This window comes from Myotis nattereri (genome assembly GCF_964212035.1).
Source record: "Myotis nattereri genome assembly, chromosome: 16".
Classification (NCBI taxonomy): domain Eukaryota; kingdom Metazoa; phylum Chordata; class Mammalia; order Chiroptera; family Vespertilionidae; genus Myotis; species Myotis nattereri.
The window spans coordinates 2,656,165-2,671,519 of NC_138091.1; the positions used below are offsets into that span (position 1 = coordinate 2,656,165).

Consider the following 15,355-nt stretch of genomic DNA (forward strand, 5'->3'; position numbering starts at 1 on the left):
AGCTCACCACTGCCAGTGGTCGGTAGGGCCGCCGATCGCGTCGGGGGCGAGGCTCCGCCCCGCACAGCCCCGCGTGCTTCCTCCGCCCCCGCGCCCGCCCCCGGCCCCGCCCCGGGAGTGCGCGAGGCGCTTCGCTCCCATTTGCTGCGGCCGCTGGGCGCGGGGGCAGCGGCGGCCGGACCGACCGCAGGGACCCGCGGCGACCCGGGGCCTGAGAGGCGGGCCGAGCGCGGGGAGGCAGGGGCCCAGGAGGCCGCGTCCATGGGCCCGCGGCGGCCGAGCGGTGGCTGTACGGGCGGGCGGCGGGGACCGCGCGCTCTGTGAGGGCCTGGCCCACGTCCCGGCCCCGCGGAGCCGCCCTGACCGCCGGGGGCGCGCTCCGGCCTGCGTCGGCGGCCCGCGGCCGGTGTGAGGCGGGGACATGCCGCGGCGCCCGCGCTGACCGCCGAGCCGCCGTGCATGGTGCCGCCGCCCCTGCCGCCGCCGTCTGCCGGGCCGGCCTGTGGGCCTCGCCGCCGCCGCGCCGACCATGTCGGCGGCCAAGGAGAACCCGTGCAGGAAATTCCAGGCCAACATCTTCAACAAGAGCAAGTGTCAGAACTGCTTCAAGCCCCGCGAGTCGCATCTGCTCAACGACGAGGACCTGACGCAGGTGAGCGGGGCCCGGGGGCGAGGCGGGCCTGGCGCCGGCGGCCCCGCGCTCGGGGCCGGAGAGCCTCCCGGGAGCCGGCGCCTCGCCGCTCCGACGCCCGGGAGCCGGCCCCGCAGGGAAAGGAGGCGGGCGCGGGTGGGGGTGCATCTGAGGCTCCTGGGAAAGCAAAAAGAGCCGGAAAAATGTGCGTGAGCCCTGGCGTGCGAGTGCGAGTGTGAGTGTGAGAGTGTGTGTGTGTGAGGGGGGCGGGGGTGGCGGGACGTGCACTGAGGCCCGGGACAAAGGGAACAGCCTCAAGTATGCCGAAAAATAACATCCTCTCCGCTCCCAGCGCTGCCGGGTGATTCATGCTTTTTGGGTGACTCAAAAACGCCTGGTTTTCCTTAGTTCGGACACAGCGCCGAGGATTTCTTGCTGCTTCACAGCCCCCCCCCCCCCCCCGCCCCCGTCGTGGGACCCGACTTGGACTTGTCCCCGGGTGGCCGCCGGGGTGGGGGCTGGGGGGCTGGGGCCTCTTCCTCTTGTCCTTGTGCAGTCGGGGCGGGAGTCCGGGGAGGAGGGTCTTCCCTGGGACTAAGCGGGGCCTGGTGCTGGTGGTGGGGCGGGGGCTCCCCTCCCGCCGGCCCTGGGCGAGGAGTGAGGCCGCCGCGGGCCGGGGAGAGTCGGGTCCCTGCTCCCTCCTGTACCTGTCAGATGGGGCTCCGGGATGGTCCCGGGGCGCCCACACCTGCCTCTTTGAAAGGCAGGTCCCGGGGCCCCCGCCCTGGAGTGACAGGAGGAGGGGCTTGTATGGGAACAGCCCCCCGAGAAGCCGGGCTGTGGCCCCACTGGTCCTTGGGGACCTGACACTGGCTGCCCCCCAGCTCGGGGAACGCAGGAAGGCTTTGGGGCCTTCAGCTTTGTTGGATTTGCAGCCTGGTCTGCATCCCCTTGGGGTGTCTGTGCCCCCTGCCCCCCCCAGAGCTTTCCGTCCTGCCCGGAGAGACATGCCTGATGGGAGAGCGGCTGGCCTCTGCGTTTTCAGAAGAACCCAGGAGGAAGGCGCTGCGGCCGAGTGTTCGCAGGGTCCGACTTCCTCTCGGGCTGAGGACAGTCGGGAGTTGGGTCAGGGCAGGATTCATGGCCTGGGGCGCAGTGCCGTCCTCTGGGCAGGTGCCCAACAACCAGAACAGACTCCTTTCATGTGGGCCAGAAGCCACCCAGACCCTGAAGCTGCGGAGCCCGACGATGGTTGGGACGGAGGCCAGGCAGGTCAGCCCGGGTGGAGCTGGGTCTGGCCAGGTTCTGGCTGTGGGTTGGGCTTGTGCCGGGATTCCCTTTCTCCACTGGGTGCCTTTTTCTGGGAAGCAGAGTATGAGGAATGCGGGTCCTGGCCGGGCGTCCGGAGACCTTGCTTCTTGTCTTGGCGGTCACTTTCAGTTATATGACCTTGAGCAAGTCCCTTTGCCTCTGTACAGTTCATTTCCTTTAAAAAATATTTTTATTGATTTCAGAGAGGAAGGGAGAGGGAGAGAGAGATAGAAGCATCAGTGATGATAGAGAATCATTGATTGGCTGCCTCTTGCCTGCCCCCCCAATCCCTTCCCCCAATCCCCCCACTGGCGATGGGGCATGTGCCCTGACCGGGAATTGAACCCTGACCTCCTGGTTCATGGGTGGACGTTCAACCAAGGAGCCACACCGGCAGGGCTAGTTCATTTCCTTTTCTATAAACTGGGAGTAGAGATTCCTGACTTACCTCAATCACCAGGCTATTGTGAAAAGGAAGGACTGATGTTTTATTAGATTTTTTTTCTTACAATTTAAAAAGACAAACAAAAAACACCTTTGGAATAGTAAACGTGGGGTTGGCGGAGTTCTGAGAGTTTCCTTGTTATTCCAGGCAGTCATCAGAGGACTTGCTTTCTGATTCTTAGGCTTAGATTAACTGGAATGAAATATGTATATTTAAGTTGAATCTGTTAAAAATTTTAAAAAATCTGTTGATAATTTGATTCAGAGGAGTGGGGTTACACATTCAAAGTACTTTTTCTCTTTCGCTGTGTTCACAGTTGAATTGTTGATTTTAAAACAGGCCTGAATGGTAGTTTCTGAACTAATGAGTGGGGCTATTTGTGCTGCGAGAGATTAGGCCAGCCTTCCACCTCCTGGGATCTTTCAGGAAGAAACTGCTCTTGAAACGAGGAGGGGGCCCCAGGGCTGCTGCCAAGAGCTTTCGCCGCCGCTCTCTGCATCCGGCCCCTCCCTTACTACCCCAGCTTCTTCCTCTCATCCTCCTGGCTTCCTCAGAAAACCTCCGCCATGGGTTCCCATCAGTCTCCCCCAGGTCCTTGCTCCCTTTTCTGCCCTGAGCTTATTTTCGACCATCAAGGCGGGAAGACAGATCAGCAATAACTGAGGCCCCCCCCCCCCCCCCCCCCCGTAAGCGGTGAGGACACTGGAGTCAGTGAGACTGGCTTTTGCCCTGGGGTGTCCTCGTCCCAGGCAGGCATTTCTCCCAGCCCTCTGATTTGAGCTTATTCCCACAGCTGTGACTTTTGTTTGTTTTCCCCCAGAGAGGTACAGAAACCTCTTTCAGGGACTGCATGGTAGCCTCAGACCTGGAAGAGCCTTAAGATCAGCTAACCTACTTTTAACCAGGAGGAGACCAACCCCAGCAGCTTGCCCGGTTCGGGGACACCGTGAGGAATCTTCATCCACTGTTCTTGCCCTACTCGTATAGAGGGTCTCCAGTGGCCTCCCATACACTTGTGGTGAGGAGGATTGCGTCAAGGGTAATGATGTTACAGAAGGTTCCTTGGAGAGCAGGCTTCGGGTATCCCACTAGGGACCTTGAGATTGCTCGCTCGAGCAGACGAGTTCCGTAGTCTTTCCTCACTATGGGAATTCAGAGTGATCCAGGGAAAGGAATAAGCAACAATCCTCTGTTACCTGTCAGGGCATCCTCCAGTCCCAGCCCCTGTCCACAGGGTAGCATCTGTCCTTCAGTTCTTCTCCGATGCATTTCCTGCGTAGATATGGACTCAAGTTCATAGCTAAAACCTTTTTTAACTTAAACTGTATGTACGTATGCGCAACGTATGTTTTCTGGTTAGTAACATGTCTTACAACTCTCTTCATGGTATTAAATACAAATATACAAAAGTCATTGTGTATAGTGTGCCACCAGATATGTATTATAGTTTTACTGTATTGATGGACAGCAAGGTTACTTCTGGGTTTTACTGTTATAAACAAAATGCTTCCAGGAACAGCTTTCTAAATGTTTTTGGGTACATATGTGCCTGCATGAATGCAAGTATTTTTCTGGGGCAAATACTTAAAAAAGATGACAGGATTGACATCAAGCGCATTACATCTTTTATAGGTAGCACCAAATTGCCTTTCTAAAATGGCTGTGTCATACTATTGCCAGGATTGGATATTATCAAATGATTTAATCCTTTAATATTTTCCCTAATTACCAGTGATGTTAAGCCTGTCTTTATAATATTTGTTAAATATATTTTATTTCTCTAGTGCATGCCAGTTCCTGTTGTTTGCCATGTTTTTGTTTTTGTTTTTCTAAATTGGGTTAGTTCTCCACCCCCATTGATTTGTAGGAGTTTTCTATATATATACTCGAGGTCAGGGGTCCACAAACCTTTTCTATATAAGGCCAGATAGTAAATATTTTAGCCTTGTAGGTCATACAATTTTTGTAGCAACTATGCAACTTTGCTATTATAGTGCAAAAACTGCAGTATAAAGCTGCTGTAGACAATACATAAACTAATGGGAAATGACTGTTTCCAATAAAACTTTATTTACAAAGCCAGTCAGTTTTCAGGATTTGGTGACTCCTGTTCAAGGTATTAATCTGACACCTGTCATATAGCGCAGGTATTTTCTCTCAGGGCGTCACTTGTCTTTTAATTTTTATGTATGGTCATTTCTCTATATCATATGGTAGTTTTAAATATGAATGCAGTTAAATTTCCATATTTTCCTTTATAGTTTGCAGTCCTTTTAATAAATAGTGACTTTTTATTTATTTTGTTAACCGTCACCCAAGGATATTTTTCCATTGATATTTTTAGAGAGTGAAAGAAGGGAGACACACACACACACACACACACACACACACACACAATCATCATTGTGAGAGAGACACATTGATTGGTTGCCTCCTGCACACATCCTGACCAGGGTGGTGGATGGAACCTGCAACCCAGGTACATGTCCTTGGCCAGGTATTGAACCCAAGACCTTTTGGTGTGTGGGCTGATGCTCTAACCACAGGAGCAACACTGGTCAGGGCTGTAGTTTGTAGTTTTAATCTTAGCATACAAAGGTCTTCTTTCCAAAGTTATAAAAGCATTTCTAAAGGCTTTTATGCATATGCTCATGATAGCACTATTCACAGTAGCCAAAACATAGCAACAACCCAAGTATCCACGGATGGATAAATGGATAAGCAAATTGTGGTTTATCCATATATTGGAATATTATCCTATATAATAAAAGGCCAGGACCATAAGTGTCACAACTGAATGACCGCTCGACCAGTCGCCATGAGGTGCATTGAACACCTCTTGGTCCCCCCGCCCCCCTCCAGGGCTCTGATTGCAGCATGGTGAATGGGGAACCACGGCAAACGGCGGGGGCGAGGTGGGGGTGGCGGCGGGGCAGGACTGGGGACTGTTGAGCAGGGCGGGCGGTGGGTGGCGGGGAGCAGCAAGCATTGAGGGGCAGCTGCAGAGAAGGTTGTGGAGCGTTGCGGGGTGGGGAGCTTCATGGAGCATTGCAGGGTGTCAGAGGCAAGTGTTGTGGAGCTTTGCAGGGCGGGGAGTGTAGTGGGGTGTCGCCGGGCGTCCCGAGTGTCGGACATGGCCCTGATCACAGGCGAGGCCTAGGGACCCTACTCGCGCACGATTTCGTGCGCTGGGCCTCTAGTTCAGTTATAAAAAGGAAGGAAGTACTGAGACATGTTACAGCATGATTGAACCTCAAAAACATGATGTAAAGTGAAAGAGTCAGACACAGGGTCACAGACTGTGTGATTTGTTTATAGGAAATATCCAGAATAGGTAAATCCATAGAAACAAAGCATATTAGTGGTTGTCAAGGTTCTGGGGGAGGGTGGAATGAGGAGTGGCTGCTGATGGGATCAGGTTTCTATTTTGGGGTGATGATCTGTTCTAAACCAGATAGAGATGCTGTTGCATAGCATGTGAATGTACTAAATGCCACTGAATTGATCACTTTAAAATGGTCCATTTTATATGAATTTTACCTCAATAAAAATATGCACAAAAATTGCAAGTGCGTGTGCACACACAGGTACATACTTCCCAAACCTGCCCTCTGCTTTTTGTGTCATTTGGAGTGACTATCTGATTATTTCTAGAGTCTAGATCAGGGATTGACCTTTTTTTTAAAAAAAAAGTCAGATAGTAAATACTATTGCAGGCTTTGTAGGCTAACTGGCCACATCGAGGCGTTTGTGTAGGTACTCATAGAACCATTTAGAATGTAAAAGCCATTCTTGGTTTTGGGCCTTAAGAAATCCAGTGGGTTAGATGTGGCCTACCAGGCTCAGCTTGCCAATCCCCTGGGTTAGACCCACCACAGCTGTAATTTAAACTTTTCTAGTTGCCACATTCAAGAAGTAAAAAGAAATAGGTGAAGTTAATCTTAATTGACCTAACATATCCAAAATATTCTCCTTTCAACATGTAAAGAAGTTATGTGCAGTTATACCTTTATGGCACCTTTCAGTTCAGACTAGCCACTTGCCAAGGGCTCCAGAGCCATGAGTGGCTGGTGCTGCAGTGTAAGACCAGACGCTGGAACTGCAGCAGCCCTGTCCGCAGCTGGGCCCTTGGGGCCCGGGGGGCAGAAGAGGGGGGAGGCTGTGCTTGTAGGTTTCTGTCCTCCCTGAGGGCGCTGTGCAGAGCAGTTTCTCTCGGGACTCTGTGCCCCTCGCCTCCTCAGTGTCTTTTTTAGCCAACTTTCAGGTGTAATATGCTTTGAATATTACATCTTCTTTGATGAGACTTTTTAGTGTGGTTGAGGACATTGGGCCTCTGATCCTCACTCCCTATCCAGGGGCAAAAGGGAGAAGGGTGCTGGCCAAGGCCACGTTGGCCTGTCCCTGGAGAGAGCCTGCGAGCAGGGGGCAGGCTGGTGTGCCCCTCCAGGCTCCTCACTGGATGTGCTGGCTGCGCTCTGACACAGCCCTTTGTCTGTGCTGAGTGTTTGCAGCTGTGTCCAGCTGCCTCTCCCTGCGTTCTAGCTGCTGCCTGACCTTTGTCTCTGGATTCTTTTCCCCTTGCTACAACAGAAGGACTACAATGGAAGACCTGTGTTCTATTCTTGGCACAAACTGCAGGGTGACCCAGGAAGGTCACTTATGTTCTTGGCGCCTCGGTTTCCCACTCACAAAGTGGGTACCCATATTCGCTGTGCAGGGAGTGGTGTACTAATGGAATGAAGGGAGGATGCTGGCCAGGCCTGTGGAGGTGGCTGGACCCCCTTGGTGGTAATATTCCAGGAAGTGTCCTGAGGACCACTGCTGTGGGGGTAGCCTTTGTTTAGGCTGTCCCTGATTACTAGGACCCTGATATTGTTTAGCTGAAATAAAGAACTTGCACTTGGAATGTTTACTAGTATCGTTAAATTGTTCTCAAGCTGCTATTTAGCCTTAAAAGAGAGGGGAGAGCATTGAAAGCAGGGAAAAGAGACATAGGGAAGTAACTTCTACTGTGGCGTCCTAATACTGTGGGAGGGAGGTGGGTGGACAGGGAGAGGTGTAAGAGCACTGAGTGCTAATTTGGAAGCATTCAACCTGAGAAAATAGGCTTTTCATTCATCCTTGAAAACTCACTCTCCAAGCCTCATTTTCCCCTTTGAAATGACACAGTTGCACCAGGTCAGTGGTTTTGAAACTTTCATTACATCTTGGATCCTTTTACTCAAAGTAATCACATACGGAAATGCCATATATGAGACATAAAAAGTGACAATTCTGGAATACATTAGGTAGAAGCCTGGAGCTTGGCTTCTTGTCCACCTCCGCTCCTCATCTCTGGAGCCTCCTGTCACTTCCCTAGATTGTGTGGTTCCTCCACTTTTAGCGGTTGAGGGTCCTACGAAATCATCCAGGATGGTTTCACAGCTGCCCTGGGATGGAACCCTGGATGCCCATCCCCACTGCTCCCATCACAGTACCACTTCCTTTGGCGGTGAGAGCCAGTGGTTGATTCGCTGGCATTTGGGCTCTGTAGACGGGACTGGAGCCTTCCAGACCACTCACTGTGTTTTTTCTAGTCAGGCTCATTGTAGTTCACATGAAACCACAGCTTTTTGCCAGGAGCTTGTAACCCTCTGCTTCCTCTCCTCCAACTCAGCTTGGCGTTTGCATGTTGTGCTGGATGCGGGGCAACTTGCAATGAGAGTGAGCAGATGGGCCCTTCTGAGTCCACTCACTGAATCAAGTGTTATAGACCATGACCTCATCCTGCCCTTGGCAGCTGGGAGGAGAGCAGGGCTGGTGGCAGCATGACCACAAGGGAGGTTGGGTGGCCCGATCAAGGCCACCAAGCTGCCTAGCCATGGGCTGTGATATAGAACTCAGTTCCATGAGGCTTCCACACCAGTGTTCGTGTGGCCTGGAGTCTGTCTTCCTGCTCACTTTGCTTGTAAACTTGTGCTGTTTCTGTAGCAGGCTGGGGTATTGCAAAATAAATCAAAGCGAATGAACTTCTAATTCCTAGCCAGGGGAGAGCAAGGACCCGCAAGGGGCTGGGTGATCTCCCTCCATTAAGCAAAAGTGAGGTATTGCCCCCAGTTAGCAGATGGAGCCACCGAGGCTCAGAAAGATTCAGCGACCTGCCTAGGTCACAGGGAGGCCAGTGTGGGTTTTCCCAAAGTTCTGTTTGGCCTTCCTGTCTGATAACCTTTGCTATAAAAAACAGGGCCTTACCCTGACTTGGATTTCTTAGTTGCTGGGGTGTGTGGGGTATATGTGGGGAGTCGGCAGTTCAGGACATTGTGCAGGTCCTCCTGCAGGTTCTGAAATCTCCTTAGCTCCGGGGTATCCCACGTTCCCCAGGCAGGCTGCTGGCCTGTGGCAGTGACCACACCTTTGGCATAGCCCTGCACAGGAAGTACTGTTTTCCCCTGAAGCAGGAATTCAGAATCAGGAAATAGTTGTGTCCTTGATCTCCGTGGGTCCTAAAGCACAGGGCAGACCGCAAGGCTCCACGCGCACCTTCAAGACTGGTCTCTCACCTGAGCCCTGGTCCGTAGCTAAAGGGGCTGGTGGGCAGTGGCTGCTGGGAGACTCATTTGAATCAGAGAAAGAGCCAGCATCTCCAGGCTTCTGGGTGCCACACCTAGAGCCTTTCCACTCAGGTTGGTGAGCGACCTGGATGTAGGGAGCCTTGGGCTAAGTAGGGTTGGGGTGTTTATTTGTCTTCTGTCTGGGGACCCACTCTGACCTAGAAATGTGACCCAATTCCACTTTCCATTGAAATGTGCTCAAGGGAACGGAACGGTGTGTGTGTGTGAAGCGGGGGGGGGGGGGGGGGGGGGGAGGACTTTCAGCTCCATTTTAATGAGCATGTTAGTCAGAGTTTGTGTCTGTGTCCCTCCTCTGAAAACCGGGGGCTGTAATAACACCATGTCTTTGGGTGTCATGAAGGTGGTGGAAGGGGAAAGAAATGGCAAGTGCCAAATTTGTCAATGCTTGGGTATGTGGTGGGAGCTCAGTAAATGGGGTTCATTTCGCCAGCACTGCCCCAGAGAGAGGCCCTCCCTCTGTGATTTTGTGGACTGGCTGACCCCACTGTTTGTATGTACCCCCACACCCACATAACATAGCCCAGGCTGCCTCCTCTCCCACTGAGCTGCTTGGCATCACCCTAGCAACTTCCTCATGTTAGCCCCCAGGGACTGGAAGGGCCATAGTCATTTTGCTTGTTTGGGTTTGATTTTTCAGCAATTAAGTATAGTAGTAAAGATTGAATTGGTTTTAAGAATTTGTAGTGGGCAGGAAATGAAGAGAACAGGTGCCATCAACTCAAGAGTTCACATTAGAGCGTGTGCTGATCCAGGGGACAGTGGCCAGTGGCCAGCACAGCAGCCCCCCAAGCCCCTGCCAAGCCCAGAGAAGTGCACAGTGCAGGTCCCATCAGTGGCAGTGGCTGATCCCAATTTCAGAAGTCACTTTGGTGGGAAGTGTCAGAGTTGCCATCAGCAAAGAGGGGGGATTAAGAGAAGCCACTTATCGACTGGTGTCCCTGGGAGCAGTTGTCTGGGAATCAAAGTCCTCATACCCTGGGGCCTGGGTGCATTGGCTAGAGGAGCGTAGAGAGCAGCCAGGTCCAGTCCCACGTCGCTGGGCAGGTGGGCAGGAGATCTCCACCCCACTGCCTTCCCAGCTTTTAAAAAGGATTGCAGCCTTTTGCCAAGGGACCCGTCTCTAGGGGCCTAACAAGTAGAACTGGCTCCTTGCGAAAGCCTGTGAACAAGCTCATCTCACAAGCAGACGCCATCTCGGCACAGTTCCCATCTAGAAATCCTGTGAGCTTAGGAGTCCTCTTCTTTGGGGAGCTGGGCCAGCAAGTATGGCCACACAGCCTCTGATGGCAGAGGTTTGCCTATACTTAAATCGCAGGAGCAGTTGACATGCTCTGGGAATATTTATTGAGGCCCTGGTGGCATTCATAGTAAACAGGCCACTATTAACTCACTTATATTCACAGCAGCCTTATGAAGTACTAGAGAGGTGAGAAAATTGAGATGGAAAGAGGTTATTGTAACTTGCCCAAGGTAATACAGTAGGTGGTGGAGCTGGGTGCAGACCCAGACAGTCTAACGCAGGGACCCCTCCTTCCACTGTTTCCCATGTGACGTAAGTGGGGCCTTCTGGACCCTCGGTCTCTGGCTTTGTGTGGCCCTTGGCCCCTCGTGTCAGGGGTGAAGGGCTGTCCTGCCAGAAGGGTGTGTGTGTGCTGGGAAGGGTGTGGCTGGAGGTTGAGGCTTGGGCTGAACTTACGTAGACTTGTTTCTTTTTTTCCTACCTGTTTTTTAATGGAAGCACTGCTTTTTGAGGGATGGGGGTGACTCTTTCATGCAAAGCTCTTACCCCAGGAATTTGTCCCTACACTTTCTCCCTTTGCCACAAATGGTGTCATGTTCCAAAAATCCCACGGCCATGGCTCCTTGTTAAGACCAAACGGAAGAGGCAGCAAAAAATTTTTTTTATCCTCGCCCCAGGATTTTTTCCCCATTGATTTTTAGAGAGTGGAAGGGCAGGAGGGAAGGAGGGGGAGACAGAATGGGGGAAAGAGAAAGAGAGAGAGATGAGAGAGACACATTGATTGGTTGCCTCCTGCACATGCCTCTTCTGGGCCAGGGGTTAAACCTGCAACCCAGGTGTGTGCCCTTGACTGGGAATTGAACCTATGACCCTTTGGTCTGTGGGCAGATACTCTAACCACTGAGCATACCAGCCAGGGTGGGGAGAGGCTTTTTAAAATGTCACTTTCCCCCTCTTTCTTTAACTGCTGTAGTCCAGGGAGCCTGGGCTGGACTGCAGGGTTTGTGTGTGGGCAGAGGGGTGAGTGGGCATCTGTGGGAAGTGAGAGGGAAGAATGAAGAGCAGACCATCAACTGTGTATCCTTGCCCTCTGTGCCTGGGATCTAGTAAGCTCTGTGCATGCTCATGCGTGCATGTGTTTGCGGGGGGGGGGGGGGAATGTTTAGGTGAAATTCACATGACAAAATTAACCATTTTTTGAAAAGTTCAGTTCAGTTGTATGTAGTACATCCCCAGTGTTGTGCAAACACCACTCTAGTTTAAAATATTTCATCACTCTGAAGGAACACCAGCAACTATTGCATGGTGGTTCTCTACACTTCACTCCCAGTCCTTAGCAACCATCAGTCTGCTTTCTGTCTCTGTGGGTTTACTTCTTCTGGAAATTTCATCAAAATGGAATTGTAGAATATGTGATTTTTTTTTTTGTTGTTCTGGCTTCTTGCACAGCATGTTTTCAGAGTTCATATATGTGGTAGCATGAATCAGTACTTCATTGCTTTTTTTATGACTGAACTGGTGGCCCGGTGCATGAATTTGTGCACATTGAAAGGAAATTAATTAGAAGAAATATTTTAATATCACTATTCGCCCTTTCTCTATAATAGAAGTGTCAACTAAATTCACGATTGACAGTGAGAGATCGAAACACATGCATGTGATTGACACCAGTGAGAGCTTTATATGTAATTGCACATGTGCGAGTCAACTTAGCCTTTTACAGATATAGAACAAACTTGCTTAATTAGACCTGCTTTCTGATGTAGCTAAACTTTTTCCAGCCCAGTGAAGCACTCCAACTTCTCTTTCAGGTAATTGTCAGCAACACAGCAGTAAATACCAACACAAAGCAGATTATTATTGTAGGTCACGCAGGGAGAACAAAGGGTAAAATATTTAACTTCATCAGTGTTTGACTATATTCTGCCCAGTAAGAAAACCTGAAATCATTTTCAAGGTCCATCATTTCTTTTTTTTAGTCGGATCAAGTTTCTAAGCTTTCTAAATCTCTGTTTTCCAGCTAATGAAAAGAAAATAGGATTCCCCCGAGTCTCCTATCTACCTACTCCAGGACTTCTTGAGGATCAAATGAGATGAGGCAAGGGAAAACGCTTCACAGACATTTGGTTAAAGTGTGAAATGTTGGCGCCTGGCTATAAAGCAAGTCCTGTTTCTGGGCTGAAGAAACTGCAAGGAGGCTAGTTGTCGCTAGGGAGAGGAAGCCAGGTGTTGCTATGTGATGTCATTACCCGGACAGACACTTAGCATATTAGCCTTTTATATATATACTAGAGGCCCGGTGCACAAAAATTTGTGCACTCGGGGGGAAGGGGGGGGTCCCTCAGCCCGGCCCGTGCCCTCTCGCAGTCTGGGACCCCTCGGGAGATAACGACCTGCTGGCTTAGGCCCGCTCCCGGGTGGCAGAGGGCAGGCCCAGTCCCTAGGTGCAGCCCCTGCTCAGGCTCAGAGTAGGGCCGATTGGGGAGTTGGGGTGCCGCCCCCTGTCATGCAAAGAGCAGGGCGGATCAGGGGGTTGGGGCGCCGCACCCTGTCACACTCAGGGCAGGGCCGATGGGGAGGTTATGGCTCTACCCCGTCACACACAGAGCAGGGCCCATGGTGGGCGGTTGGGGTGTCACCCTCTATCACCCACAGAGCAGGGCCGATCAGGGTGTTGTGGCACCGCAGCCTGTCACACACAGAGCCGCAGGGCGATCAGGGGGTTGGGGAGCTCCCCCTATAAGGCACAGAGCAGGGCTGATCAGGGGGTTGGGGCGCCGCACCCTGTCACGAACAGAGCAGGGCAGATAGGGAGGTTGTGGCCCCGCCCCCTGTCACACACAGAGCCACAGAGCTATCAGGGGGTTTGGGCACTGCCCCCTGTCATGCTGATCCTGGTGCTGGGAGGCCTCGCGGCACCGCTGATCCCGGTGCTGGGAGGCATATTACCCTTTTACTATATAGGAGAGGCCTGGTGCACGGGTGGGGGCCGGCTGGTTTGCCCTGAAGGGTGTCCTGGATCAGGGTGGGGGTCCCCACTGGGGTGCCTGGCCAATCTGGGTGAGGGTCTGATGGCTGTTTTCAGGCTGGCGAGTGACGGAAGCTCCCAACCACTCCTTTTTTCTTTTTTTTTTTATTCTGTGCCAGCTTTAGTTCTGAGGCTCCAGCTCTTAGGCCTCTGCTGCTGAAAGGAGGTTTCTGGCCTTTGTTTACCTTCTGTATTTGAAACAATGTTGCATCCTGCTGGCTGAAGCCCGGCGACTAAAGCAGGTTTCTGGGGTTTTGTTTAGCTTCTATATTTGTAACATAGTTGCTTAGAGTCGCAGCTCAGAGGCCGGCAGCGGCAGGCGGGGAATGTTGGAGTCCTCCATCACTGAAGCAAGCAAGCCTCATGTTAGCTTTAAGCTGCCTGGCTGCCGGCCGCCATCTTGGCTGGCAGTTAATTTGCATATCACCCTGGTTAGCCAATGGGAAGGGTAGCGGTCGTACGCTAATTACCATGTTTCTCTTTTATTAGATAGGACTAGAGGCCCCGGGCACAAAAATTTGTGCATTCGGGGGCGAGGGGGGGTCCCTCAGCCTGGCCTGTGCCCTCTCGCAGTCTGGGACCCCTCGGGAGATAACGACCTGCTGGCTTAGGCCCGCTCCCGGGTGGCAGAGGGCAGGCCCAGTCCCTAGGTGCAGCCCCTGCTCAGGCTCAGAGTAGGGCCGATTGGGGAGTTGGGGTGCCACCCCCTGTCATGCAAAGAGCAGGGCGGATTGGGAGGTGGCGATGCCACCCTCAGTCACGCTCAGGGTAGGGCCGATTTTGGGGTTGGGGCACTGCCCCCTGTCACACTCAAGGCAGGGTCGATGGGGAGGTTGCAGCACCACCCCCTGTCACGCACAGAGCAGGGCCAATCGGGGTTGGGGAGCTCCCCCCGTCACGCACAGAGCAGGGCCCATCAGGGGGTTGTGGAGCTCGCCCCTGTCATGCACAAAGCAGGGCGGATCAGGGGGTTGAGGAGCTCCCCCCTATCACTCACAAAGTAGGGCCGATAGGGGAGTTGGGGCACCGCCCCCTGTCACACAACAGAACAGGGCCGATCAGGGGGTTGGGGCGCCGCCACTGTCACACTCAGGGCAGGGCCTATGGGGAGGTTATGGTCTACCCCATCACACACAGAGCAGGGCTGATTGGGAGGTTATGGCTCTACCCCGTCACACACAGAGCAGGGCCTGTGGCGGGGGGGTGGGGGGGGTTGGGGCGCTGCACCCTGTCACACACAGAGCAGGGCTGATCAGGGGGTTGGGGCGCCGCACCCTGTCACACACAGAGCCGCAGGGCGATCAGGGGGTTGGGGAGCTCCCCCCTATCAGGCACAGAGCAGGGCTGATCAGGGGATTGGGGCGCCTTCCTCTGTCATGAACAGAGTAGGGCAGATAGGGAGGTTGTGGCCCTGCCCCCTGTCACACACAGAGCCGCATAGCGATCAGGGGGTTTTGGCGCTGCCCCCTGTCATGCTGATCCTGGTGCTGGGAGGCCTCACGGCACCGCTGATCCCGGTGCTGGGAGGCATATTACCCTTTTACTATATAGGATAGAGACCTGGTGCACGGGTGGGGGCCGGCTGGTTTGCCCTGAAGGGTGTCCTGAATCAGGGTGGGGGTTCCCACTGGGATGCCTGGCCAGCCTGGGTGAGGGGATGATGGCTGTTTGCAGCTGGTCATACCCCCTTCAGATGGGGGTCCCCACTGGGGTGCCTGGCCAGTCTGGATGAGGGGCTGATGTCTGTTTTCAGGCTGGCGGGTGACTGAAGCTCCCAACTGCTCCTTTTTCTTTTTCTTTTTTTTTTTTATTCTGGGCCAGCTTTAGCTCTGGCTCCAGCTCTGAGGCCTCCGCTGCTGAAAGCAGGTATCTGATTTGTTTGGGTTCTATAATCGAAACACTGTTTCAACTCCAGCTCTGAGATCCCAGCTGGCTGAAAGCAGGTTTCTGGGGTTTTGTTTAGCTTCTATATTTGTTAGAATGTTTCAAACTGCAAGCTCAGAGGCTGGCAAGGCAGGCGGGGAACGTTGGAGTCCTCCATCACTGAAGCAAGCAAGCCTCATGTTAACTTCAAGCTGCCTGGCTGCTG

At 52.9% G+C, this 15,355-nt stretch overlaps 1 protein-coding gene across 2 annotated transcripts in view; it reads left to right on the forward strand.

The window, feature by feature from the left end:
- The first annotated feature begins 430 nt into the window (after nucleotides 1-430).
- MPRIP (myosin phosphatase Rho interacting protein) overlaps nucleotides 431-15,355 on the forward strand; it is a 187,233-nt gene continuing 172,308 nt past the window's right edge. For both annotated transcript variants that reach the window (XM_081110750.1, XM_081110751.1), the window contains exon 1: nucleotides 431-652. In XM_081110750.1, coding sequence (XP_080966876.1) covers nucleotides 530-652 — 123 coding nt within the window. In that variant the 5' untranslated portion in view covers nucleotides 431-529. The remainder of the gene's footprint in view (nucleotides 653-15,355) is intronic.